At 38.8% G+C, this 12876-nt stretch overlaps 1 protein-coding gene across 1 annotated transcript in view; it reads right to left on the reverse strand.

Annotated features, from left to right (window-relative positions):
* Positions 1-6374: 6374 nt before the first annotated feature.
* The window catches only part of RNF4 (ring finger protein 4), a 39683-nt gene continuing 33181 nt past the window's right edge, over positions 6375-12876 (reverse strand). The window contains exons 8-9 of the mRNA XM_073342718.1: positions 10316-10364; positions 6375-9669 (exon numbers count right to left, since the gene is read on the reverse strand). Of these exons, the coding sequence (XP_073198819.1) occupies positions 9520-9669; positions 10316-10364 (199 nt within the window). The 3' untranslated portion in view covers positions 6375-9519. The remainder of the gene's footprint in view (positions 9670-10315; positions 10365-12876) is intronic.

Here is a 12876-nt window from a genome sequence, read left to right on the forward strand (position 1 = left end):
TTCCATCTCCCTGGACATTCGGTAACAGATTTAAAAGTAGCCATCCTTCAACAACAAAAACTTCAAACACAGACTTCAAAGAGAAACTGCTGAGCTACAATTCATTTGCAATCTTAACACCATCAATTTGGGCTTGAATAGGGACTGGGCATGGCTGGCTGGCTGACTGACTACAAAAGCAATTTTCCCCGTCTTGGTATTGACACCTCCTCATCAATTATTGGGAGTGGACCACACCAACTCTGACTGAATTGGCCTTCAACATTGGTTCTCCACTTGTAAGGTAACTCCCTTCTCTTCATGTGCCAATATATATTTATGCCTGTATCTGTAATTTTCACTCCATGCATCTGAAAAAGTGGGTTTTTTACCCACGAAATCTTATGCCCAAATAAATCTGTTAGTCTTTAAGGTGCCACCGGACTCCTCATTATTTTGGTGGATACAGACTAACATGGCTACCCCTCTGATACTTTGCATTTGTCCTTTTTGAATTTCATCCTATTTAATTCAGACCCTTTCTCCTGTTTATCCAGAACATTTTGAATTTTAATTCTAGCCTCCAAAGCACTTTCAACCCCTCCCAGCTTGGTATTGTCAGCAAACTTTATAAATGTATGCTCTGTGCCATCATCTAAACAATTGATGAAGATATTGAACAGAACCGGACTCAGAACTGATCTCTATGGAACCCCACTCACTATGCCCTTTCAGCTTGACTGTGAACCACTGACAATGGTGACAAGCTGCATCAGGCTCTTGTCTGGAACTAGGTTTCCCTCATCCAAAAGTAGCAGAACTCTGTTCTCCTTCCTGGTCAGCCCTTAGCTGGAGTAGGTTTCTCCTTTTAACTCCCCTCTCCACACACGACCTTGGTTGCAGGTGTAGTGGGATGGGGACAACTGGGTCCACAGGCTCTCTTTCATCCCGTTCCTGCCAGTGTGGGACCCACCACTGTTCCTATTCAAGTGAACTATGAAATGAGTTCCCAGGTCAGGATTCTGCCTGACCTTCAGGGATTAGCACAGAATGTAAAACAGGGCAGAATATATCCCTCTGTAACAGGGTAGCTGTGAAGATGAGCACAATGGAAATTAAACAGGAACAACCTTACATTTTATATCTTTTTCACTGATTCGTGCACACACACCTTTTCATCCTGAAGGATCCTAAAGCATTTTAAAAACCTTACATTGTTCAATTCACCAATCACTTTGCAGTCACCACTGGGGTGAGATCCAGCAACTATTGATCAGTGCAGAGCAACACTGTACATCAGTTCAGGACAAGATGAATGCTGTATCCAGCTGAAATTGCAGGAGGAATTTAGGTCAACAATCTAATTACCTGGACAGCTTCAGTTATTTTCTGTACGTAACTTAAACTGACCCTGCCAACTTAAAAATTATATTTCAAAAAGGTTTGTTACATATGTTACTAATATCACTTGAGATTATTAAAGCAGTGATATTTACAAATACAATTTACTTTTCACTATTAATGCTGTCCTGTTTGTTTACCCTCTTCAGATTTCTCAGTTTACACAATGAAAATAGACTAGTCAGTTTCACATTTCTTTCTTCTCAGGTTTTATTTGCAGGTTTTCCTGCACTAATTCAGTGTTACTAAATAAATAAAATGAAAATCTGTGAGAATAAAAAGTGAATCATGAAAATCTGTTTACTGTTTCATAAAAAGCTTTAAAAAACAAAAAAAACAACCACCCCTACCCCCACAAAAACCTTAATTTTGGTTCAAAAATTCAACTTAACCATGCCCTTAAAATGAAATGACCACACCTGAAAACTGCAAGATCAGCTCTGGCATGCATACCTATATTGCTTTTCTTGGACATATTTACTACGCCTATAATCATCATATATTACATATATTGAGCATATATTACAAAAAGTAAAAAAACAGTTGGCACAAATAAAATGCACTCTGTATCTGTCCCCTCCCACTGAAAAGATAAGTACTTTTGCCAAATAAGGTCCAAATATAAATCTGTAGTGCACAAATACACTCAGCACTGTGTCCTAAAAGTCATCAAAAAGTTACACTGATATTAAGCTGAACTTATTTCAACGTATATGTATTATCTGTATAAGGTGATGCTTGTTTTGTTAACATTGTTACTCTCTTGCATGAGTAGGGCCCTTTGTTTTCAGTTTTTATTTAATTTTTCCCTGGGAATTTATCAGTGTTTATTACCACACCAAAACAGGTGAAAAATCAGTGCAAAAAACATTGGATTTTTCTGGGTAAATATCAGGGTTTATTTTGATGGATGGAAAGACAGGGGAAAAAGTATTACGTAGATTAATGCTTTGAATTCCGTTCATCAGTGTGGTTTGCTGCAGAACTAAAACAGAACTCAAAATACAATGCCACCTCTGAGTTTAAGAAAACAATACATCTCTAAATCCCCATATAAAACTTTTCATTTGAATAAACAGTTTACTGTTAAAAGGAGTACTTGTGGCACCTTAGAGACTAACAAATTTATTTGAGCATAAGCTTTCATGAGCTACAGCTCACCTCATCGGATGCATGCAGTGGAAAATACAGTGGGGAGATTTTATATACACAAAGAACATGAAACAATGGGTGTTACCATACACACTGTAATGAGAGTGATCAGGTAAGGTGAGCTATTACCAGCAGGAGAGAAAAAAACCCTTTTGTAGTGATAATCAAGCTGGGCCATTTCCGGCAGTTGACAAGTGTGAGGAACGGGGGGTGGGGGAGAATAAATATAGGGAAATAGTTTTACTTTGTGTAATGACCCATCCACTCCCAGTCTCTATTCAAGCCTAATTGTATCCAATTTGCAAATTAATTCCAATTCAGCAGTCTCTCCTTGGAGTCTGTTTTTGAAGTTGTTTTGTTGAAGAATTGCCACTTTTAAGTCTGTAATCGAGTGACCAGAGAGATTGAAGTGTTCTCTGACTGGTTTTTGAATGTTATAATTCTTGACATCGGATTTGTGTCCATTTATTCTTTTACATAGAGACTGTCCGGTTTGGCCAATGTACATAGCAGAAGGGCACTGCTGGCACATGATGGCATATATCACATTGGTAGATGTACAGGTGAACGAGCCTCTGATAGTGTGGCTGATGTGATTAGGCCCTATGATGGTGTCCCCTGAATAGATATGTGGACACGGTTGGCAACAGGCTTTGTTGCAAGGATAGGTTCCTGGGTTAGTGTTTTTGTTGTGTGGTTGCTGGTGAATATTTGCTTCAGGTTGGGGGGCTGTCTGTAAGCAAGGACTGGCCTGTCTCCCAAGATTTGTGAGAGTGATGGGTCGTCCTTCAGGATGGGTTGTAGATCCTTGATGATGCGCTGGAGAGGTTTTAGTTGGGGACTAAAGGTGATGGCTAGTGGCATTCTGTTATTTTCTTTGTTGGGCCTGTCCTGGAGTAGGTAACTTCTGGGTACTCTTCTAGCTCTATCAATCTGTTTCTTCACTTCAGCAGGTGGGGTATTGTAGTTGTAAGAATGCTTGATAGAGATCTTGTGGGTGTTTGTCTCTGTCTGAGGGGTTGGAGCAAATGTGGTTGTATCGTAGAGCTTGGCTGTAGACAATGGATTGTGTGGTGTGGTCTGGATGAAAGCTGGAGGCATGTAGGTAGGCATAGTGGTCAGTAGGTTTCCGGATAGGGTGGTGTTTATGTCGCTTATTAGCGCCGTAGTGTCCAGGAAGTGGATCTCTTGTGTGGACTGGTCCAGGCTGAGGTTGATGGTGGGATGGAAATTGTTGAAATCATGGTGGAATTCCTCAAGGGCTTCTTTTCCAGGGGTCCAGATGATGAAGATGTCATCAATGTAGCGCAAGTAGAGTAGGGGCGTTAGGGGACGAGAGCTGAGGAAGTGTTGTTCTAAGTCAGCCATAAAAAAGTTGGCATACTGTGGGGCCACGCAGGTACCCATAGCAGTGCCGCTGATTTGAAGGTATACATTTTGTCCCCAAATGTGAAATAGTTATGGGTAAGGACAAAGTCGAAGTTCAGCCACCAGGTTTGCCGTGACATTATCGGGGATACTGTTCCTGACGACTTGTAGTCCACCTTTGTGTGGAATGTTGGTGTTGAGGACTTCTACATCCATAGTGGCTGGGATGAATCTTGCAGTCCCCTCTGGGAAAGCACAGGAGGTTCATCAGTGGGAAAAGCTTCTGCCCACATAGGCCTCTTATCTCTTCTCCAGAGTTATATGGTGGTAAAAGGCTCTCCCTGGCTCCACCATAATCAGGATTGGGAGAGGAAGAGACTTACAGATGAAGATGCCTCAGGAGTAGTTCTGCTTCTGAGGCAAGTTCTCCCTCAGGCAAGCCTCCTGTCCACCAGAACAAGTTGGGCCAAGATGACCACTGTGGAGAATGAAGGTCTCTCAGAGACATGGGTGACTCACCACGCCTCAATCCATCTTGAGCCTCGCCTCTGGCTCCCCACACAGTGGTGCATGGTGGGCTGGTGGAAGTGAGACAAAAGTAGCATTGGGATCCTTGACTTGGCTCTCTGTTGTACCGGACAGGTACAGTATAGGCAGTCCAGTCACTGTAGGACTATACCTTGTCAGGTATTTTAGGCTCTCCCAGCAGCCAACACAGACCCATTCCCTCCCTGGTACTTCATCCCAATGGACACTTTTGCTCCTTAAGAAGGCCCCTACATGTACCCCTCCACAACCTGGCACGCACAAGGCCTCATTGCTGAACACAGGTATGCTGGTATACAACTATGTTAGGGTTTTGTACTGCCACCCATTACGGCAGGATAAGTGCAAGTGTCATTTTTACGGTGGAAAAGCCTTTTCAAAGAGGAAGGGTCTGCAGCATTTCCTAAAGATGGGCAGACTTCACCTAATCTCTTCTGGAAATCTGTTCCAGAGTAAGTTTCCTTGACTGAGAACATTTTGTCCACAGCTCTTGGAGGATTCATCTTCATTTTTATGATTTGTAATGTCCTACGAGAGATTCACAGAGCAAAATTCAGTCTCTGACGTTGCTGGTGCTTGATCTGTTAGGTGCTTTGAAAATTAGGGGCAAAAAGACAAATTGTTACCAGAAGCTGTCTGGGAGCCACTGGAGGGATTTAAGCATGGGGCTGATATGCTCATGTCCAAAGCCATGGAGAATAGGCAGCTACACCCTATACTACCTGGAATTTGTGAATTGTCTTCACAGCATCAGAGAATAAAAGTAAATTACAGAAAATTGAAGATATATGAAGAGTACATGTTAAATATAGGAACTAAATCCAAACATTAAAATACTAAAGTTCCTCTATTTTGCACTTTAAACACAAATCCTACTATTGATCTGGAATGTACCTCTATATTTCAGATCAGAACCTAGTTAATGGGGAGTAAATCTGAATGAGTACTGCTGAGATACTTTTACTCCACACTGTCCAATACTTTCAAGTTACAGCTATCTGGGTTCTGGTATTAACCCTATGAACATGTTAATTTCTGAGTTCCCCCAAAAGTCAACCCGCGGCCACCGCTCATCCTCTCTTACTAGTAAGATCCAAGATTAAAATAATAGAATAGATGAGTAAGGCACAATTGTCACATGTTTATGGGTAAGAAGATAATAGTACATGTTGCCCATTGTCCAGAAGACCTCTTACCTGAGCCTATGAATAGTAAAGAGTTGGGTTTTGCATTTTATTTTGGAGATTGAGGTTAAACAGTCCTTGTTTCATCTGAGAGGATGACTTGGTTGGGCTTCCGTGGAGGTTCAATCTTCCCTACTCATGACTATCCCCCGATTGGTTGACAGTTTCACCGCGCTAGTGCACTGAAGATGTTGAGAGAAGGCAGAGTCAGAAAGAGTAGTCGTCTCATATAGATAGGATCCCATTCAAATAAGCATTTTGACAGTCAAGAGACCTTGAACTAGGCTGTGTTCATTACACAGCCAGCATAGAGTAGTGAAGAGGCCTGTGGTAGAAAGTAGCCAAGCTAGGGTGTCCTGAATCAGCTGGATGTTTGTCAAGAAATTAAAATTCATTCCCTGACAGAGAATTGTTGTAGTTAAGCCCTGATGTTAGAAATGGATAGATCACCACAGGAAAAGCTCACACCTGGTCAGATGGAAATGGACATACCTTCCCCCCTAGTAGCTAGATGGGTACTGCAATGGAGGCTAATAAGAACCCTAAGATTGTGGGCCCATTTAACAATATGAGGGCAAATGTCTCAATAATTTCAGCAGTTATGGAGGAGAGAGTTTCTTAGTACTTCTTAGCTTCATCATCTCAGTGTTGCTCTTCCCATTCAAGATAGGAGGCAGCACAGGCTAAGCATCACATAAATGAGATCTAGAGCTGAGTGTTAAACACCTATGGTGGCACTTCCAGTCCAGACCATCACAAGCTCTCCCAGGTCCCTGATTTGTTCGGGGCTGAAGAAAACCAACCACCCCTTAGAAGATGGGCAATTATATAATCAATTGAATTTGAAAGATTAAAAGCAAAGTAATTTTATGGTATACCATTTATTTTAAGAATTAATAAGAGTACAAGTAATCCTCCGGTGTAGTGCATGTGCACATGGGCACCATGCTGATGCACATGCTCTGTCAATTGCTAGAGTATGTACACATGTCTAATTTGCACTGAAAAGTTGCAAAATTGGAGAAAATAGCTTTAACAAGATTTCAGTTTTAAGGTGACCAGAGTAACAAAATCAAATAAAAAAAGATTTGAGAAGAACACTTGTGTCTTTGCAGTACCGGGCTCCTTTACGTTGTAAGTTTAGGCAAGAGGATGTGCTTTTGTAGCTAAAAATTCAACCCCCTCACGCATGCCTCGTCCTTCCCTTTCTTATCCTCCTCATTCCCTTCAGCTTGACAGTTCGTATTTAAAAATTTACATTGCAAGGTATACATTTCATTATGTATTGAACAGATAATATCAGCACTGAATTGTTATCAGTACTAGGCAGGCTAAGAGAAATGTTGACCAAAAAGTAAAAATTGAAACCTTTGGGATTTAGGAATATGCAATCAATTTGTTTTTTTCCACCCAAACTGAATTGGAATATAAGATGACTAAAATAAATGGACTACTTCTGATTGGTCAAATTAATAGTTTTATTTCCATCTGTTAAAGAATTGTCTACCAGTAGAGTCCAAAGTAGATCTGACATACAGACATGAATACAATTAAATACAGGAAAATTTGAACTATATACAATGACAAGTGAAAAACATACATTTACATAATCAAAAAAATCTTTATATTATCTATCAGTTCTTGCAAATGTCATGAGCTATACTGAGCCACTGCCTTTACTGGAAATTAAAATATATCTATTTCAAGTTTTTTAAAATTATAATGCAACTTTAACATTTGCCATTTTGATATTGAAAGTTTAAAATTTGTTTTGAAGTACACAAAACGTGGCACTTAATAGGGATCACAAAAGTTAAAAACTTTTGTTGTTGAATATTCTACAGTTTGTGGTATCTAAAGTCCAAGTAGGTTTATATATTGATATGCAAGCTGTAAAGAGATATTTACATGGTGGAAACTGTGCAAAAACACAATTCAAGCTAGGGCTAGTACTCAAAGATCTAGGGACATGCTACTCAACCACGACCCCAGACTTAATCCCTTACATTTATATGCTCTTATTGCCTTCCCTGTACATAGTAGTTTAGGTATGATGGCTCATATCTGAGAACCATTTACCTTAATTTATTTAGAAACTATTGAGAGGTTTTAATAGTCGAGTGTATGTGGTCCTAACTTACTAGACAGCGTCATGGTGGTCTGCTTTTTCTGCATGTGACAGATGCTTCCGAACAATCTGAAGAGAATAAAGCTCTTGCTCAGTTTGTCTTCCAAGACATGGAAGAAAAAAAAATCCCACAGGTTCTTCTATAAACAAGATACAGAAATTAATTGCACTGTCCTGAAAATATTTTAGGAAAGTCTTCGTTCAGCACTAGGTTTAAATAATTCAGTGTAAGTGAAAGCAATTACTGGCGATTATATCCTTTTAATATGTAGAGAGTATTGCCGGTACATAGGTTACAGTACAGCAGGCTTTTCCATGTAAAAAACTCTGATTATATAAGGATCAGAGGAGCGCAAGTATTACATTTCTCCTGGGTCAGTAACATACAGGCCATATTCTGCACACTGAAGATTCTACAAAACATTGTGTAGTCTTGGCTAGACACCTCTTCAAAGTTTAATTGGCTAACTAGAGCAGGTTCTTTCATTTAAAACAATCCATTCTCCCAATGATGGAGTAATAAGATACTACTACTTATTATCTGTGTTAATTACATACCTCTTGAAATTCTCTTTTCGGAAGTTGGGGGGGGGGGGGAAGAAGGGGTAAAAAGAAAGTCTGAAAAATGTATTCTAACAGTCTTCAAAGTAGCTGGCAGTTTATTTTTTTTCATGTTTCACAGACTAACCTCCAGTTTTAAAGATGCCTTGGTAGATATTGTTATAATATTATATTGTGGAACAAAACATCGGCCCAAGTGTCAGGTATGTACAGAGATCATAGAAAACTGATGTTAACATCTTGCCTACATATAGAACTATTACAGTTAAATGCATCAACTCACCGAGGCACCATATCTCCTTGTAATTTTGTGCTGAAATAAAAATTCTATTTTATAGCATTCAGCACTGAACAGTATTAAAGCAAGAAATCATCTCACCACAGATTAGGAAACATTTCAATACTGCGATTCAAATCAAGTAATTCTTGGGCAGTTAAGGTACACCAGAAATGAAATATTTTCACATTCATATTATGAAAGTTGTAATTTGGCTATGTACTCTAAACCTCATGGAGCCCATAAATATAGGTCTGCATATTCAAGACTTCTAGTTACAGAACGGTTAGTTGCTGGCTAATGGCATATTAGTTCAATGCATTACCCTGGTATACAATTTAATATTGCATTCAGTTTTTGCCTATCACAAAACTCATTCCAGTTGGACTAACTGCACTTCAGGTAAGACTACATGCTTTAGCAGCAGGGTGCTCTCCAGTAACTTGCTGCCTGCCACCTACATCATGATAAAGATTCAAATGAAAGCATTTATTCATACTTGTAGGCAATGTAACTTCTTTATCTGGGCGGAAGGGGGCAGGTGAGGAGGAGCAAGTAAAAGCATTTAAGAAATAGAAAAAAAAAATATATATATATATCCAGAACTCAATTTCAAGCACTTGAAAAGAAGCAAAGGGAAACAGAACATCAGCTGCTTCATTGGTGACACATACCGACCTGTGTTTGCAGACCTTCAAGAACTTTTAACACGAACAAGTGACAAAACAAGAAGCTATTTTGGACAGTATGACTGGACCATATGAAAGCTGTTTAGATATGCACAAGTTAATTCTCAAAAAATCCATTTTACTACAATTGGGTGGGCATACAACCTGTTGCTCCTTTAATCTTCAAGGCATCACAAATGCATGACATTTTCACCAAGATCCAGTTGAGGCTGTCCTGAGAAGAATTCAAAGTGCTTATATATAAATTGGATGGTACTGTTTGTGATTGAGTTTTTTCCTACAAGTTGGGCAAGAGTTAGCATTTCTAAGGGAGTCACGGAGGCACTGACTACAGAAGACATGGCCACATTTGGTTGACACGATAAGTCGTCCACTTTGTACAATCTGAAAGAGAAGAAACTATAAAGCTGAAGTCCATGGGAAAGAAACTCAGCTTTGCACAAGAGCAATATTGATTACATAACACAACCGTGTAAGAGCAAATCTTTGCAATCCATAATATTTCGGTGACTTTAGCGCTGTTTATTCAAGACTTAACATGGAAACATGTATTGTCATCAGCTGGCTCTCAAGAGCAAGCTTCCCTTAACAAATATACTGCCAGATATGATGTTTTTATGACATATGGCTCAACATATCAGATTTCAATACTTGCAAAATTTAGCAATTCAGAGTCTTAGTCACTAGGAGCAGTCAGTGAGGTACTGTTGTTTAGTAGCATGTTTGTCGCAACTTAAGAATGGAAAGGTCTACTAACGCAGGTAGTAAAGGAATATTAGAAATTGAAATACGCTACATCATCATAATTACATTAGTCTTCTATTAAGGAAACTGAATATCCTACAGAAGCTCCTGGAGAAGATGTTATCACCCTTATGCACTGACTTAAAAACTAAGATTTTCTCTAATGTGTACAATAGTTTGACTCTCCAAATACAACTAGCTAACAAGTATAGTGATTCTGTACCTCACATTTTAATTCTTCTTTCAGTGGAACAAAAAATATTGTAGACAAGGTGTAGATTCTTACCTCTGAGTATCCATCCATGCAAATTGGACAACTAACGGTACCTGAAGGCCTAAAAAACCCCCAAAACAATATGTTAGTTCCATTATGCACTGGAAACTTCAGACAATAATATCTGGTTATTTTGTGTCCTAGAGTTTGCCTCAGGCAAGAACCTCTCCTCTTCCTCACACTCAAGAAACTTTGCTTTAGGCCAACTTCTATTATACTGAATCAAAGGCTCACATGGGGTGTGCTCATATTAGGCTCTCAATTTGTTACATTAATGAGATTAGGCACTCCTACACCTCACAGGAGAAGGCCCTTATTTTCATTCATCCTCTTCATGTTTACCATTTCTTCTCCCTCATCCCCACTGTAACTGTCCTAATAACAAAGAAGTAACTTTTGAAAATAGTGGTAACTTACAGCACTGTACAGGATACACATAGCATATAGAAGGGTACGGCAGTCTCCAGAAGATTTTTGGAACAGAGTTCACAATTCTAAGAACTCTAAGTTCCTTGCAGAAGCATATTGTAAAAGGTTAACTGAATTACTCCAAGTTCTTTCACTGTAGAACAGCATGCAAACATTTCAACTCCAAATCCCTCTGCTGGCTGAGGCTCACCACATCATCTCACATACCAAGCAACAAAACCACATAAGCTATTATTAAATAAGAAATAAATAAGCAAAAAGAAGGGGGAGGGAGGGTGCTCATGAACTTCCTGAGTATGAATTGAGTTATCACGGAGAACACAATAAAGCCTGCTTGACATTTTTATTTATTTATTTTTTTAACATCTGTTGAGTTTCCACTGTAGATATTTTCACCAGTGGCTGTACTGCTGAAATTGATGGCAGGTTAGACTTTATCGTGACTAGTGATAACATGTTAGAGTACAGGCACATATTGGAGTGTAACACCACTTAGGGTGGATAAAAATTGATTAAAATTTTTTTAAAAAAATTTAAAACACTGGTGTATTTTTAAAAACAAACCTATTTAAAATAAATTTGAAATTAATACAACCTATGTTAAGGCCTAAACTTCTTAGAATCATTTATATTAAATGCAAAATTAATATTAAGCAGTACATTTCCTGCCAAGTTTTAAAGGAAGTTAACCACTGAACTGGTGAAAGCCACTGGCAAAACATCTGAAATTAGTGTTTGTTGAAGTGCTAAGCTCTTGACAGCACTTAGTCTCGCTGCACTTGCAGAAGAGGTTGTTTTTGTCATTTCAGTTTATTCAACTAGCTCACTTTAGTGACTAGTTCGTTCAAAGTTAAGAAACCAATCAGGGGTGGTAAAAGCAGGAAATCTTGTTTTCTTCTTCCAATCTTTGAATAAAAAGTAGGTGTGAGAGGAGGCATCTACTAGTTCTAAAAAATCTTCCAGGAAATGGTGACCAGAAACAATCAATCAGTTCACTTCATCAACTACAGACACATACTTCCCCTTTGTTTAATATATCAGTTAAATTTTAAATGCAAAACAAGTCGATAAATATGTTGAATAAGCTTTTTTTTTTATGTAAGGTAATTTAATAAACATTTGAAATGCTGTTTTTGTGCATTCTGAATTGAGTTTAAATTTCCATCCAGAGATGGACACAAATCACAAGTTAAAAAGAAATCACCTAGTAAATAAGACATCATTCACCATTTTCTAACAATAAAAAAATATAAAAATAGAGAATCTGTATAGAAGTAGAGTTAAGCTATAATTACTTAAACAAACATGCATAGAGTATTTCCTCCGAGTAAGCAAAAGGAAACACCAAATTTAGTGTCAAGGCTATATTTCATTTCAAATAATAATTTAATGATTACCAACTAATGAGAAAAACAAGCATAAAGTAAAAGTGCAAAACACAATTACAATAGATTTAAAATGAAATCTTCCTATTTGCTGATATGAATCATGATTAAAATCAGTGATTTATATCAATTCATCCTGACCAGGACAAGTTATGTCACTAGTACCCAGCTTCATAGAAGGTTGATAGCTCTGGGGATGGCAGAACACAGAAGCATTTAGATGTGTGCTCTTCTTGTCCATTATATTTAGCAATTTCAGATCTACACTTAGCCCTCGTCTACACTACGAAAATTTAGGTCGAATTTAGCACAGTTAGATTGATTTAAACATGTACCCGCCCATACGACAAAGCCATTTCTGTCGACTTAAAGGGTTCTTAAAATCGATTTCTGTACTCCTCCCCAACGAGGGGAATTTACGCTGAAATAGACATCGCTGGGTCGAATTTGGGGTAGTGTGGATGCAATTCGACGGTATTGGCCTCCGGGAGCTATCCCAGAGTGCACCATTGTGACCGCTCTGGACAGTGCTTTCAACTCAGATGCACTGGCCAGGTACACAGGAAAAGTCCTGGGAACTTTTGAATTTCATTTCTTGTTTGGTCAGCGTGGCGAGCTCATCAGCAGAGGTGACCATGCAGTCCCAGAATCACGAGAGCTCCAGCATAGACCGAATGGGAGGTACTGGATCTGATCACTGTATGGGGAGAAGAATCCTTGCTATCAGAACTCCATTCCAAAAGATGAAATGCCAAAATA

The sequence above is a fragment of the Lepidochelys kempii genome, chromosome 4 (assembly GCF_965140265.1).
Source record: "Lepidochelys kempii isolate rLepKem1 chromosome 4, rLepKem1.hap2, whole genome shotgun sequence".
NCBI lineage: Eukaryota > Metazoa > Chordata > Testudines > Cheloniidae > Lepidochelys > Lepidochelys kempii.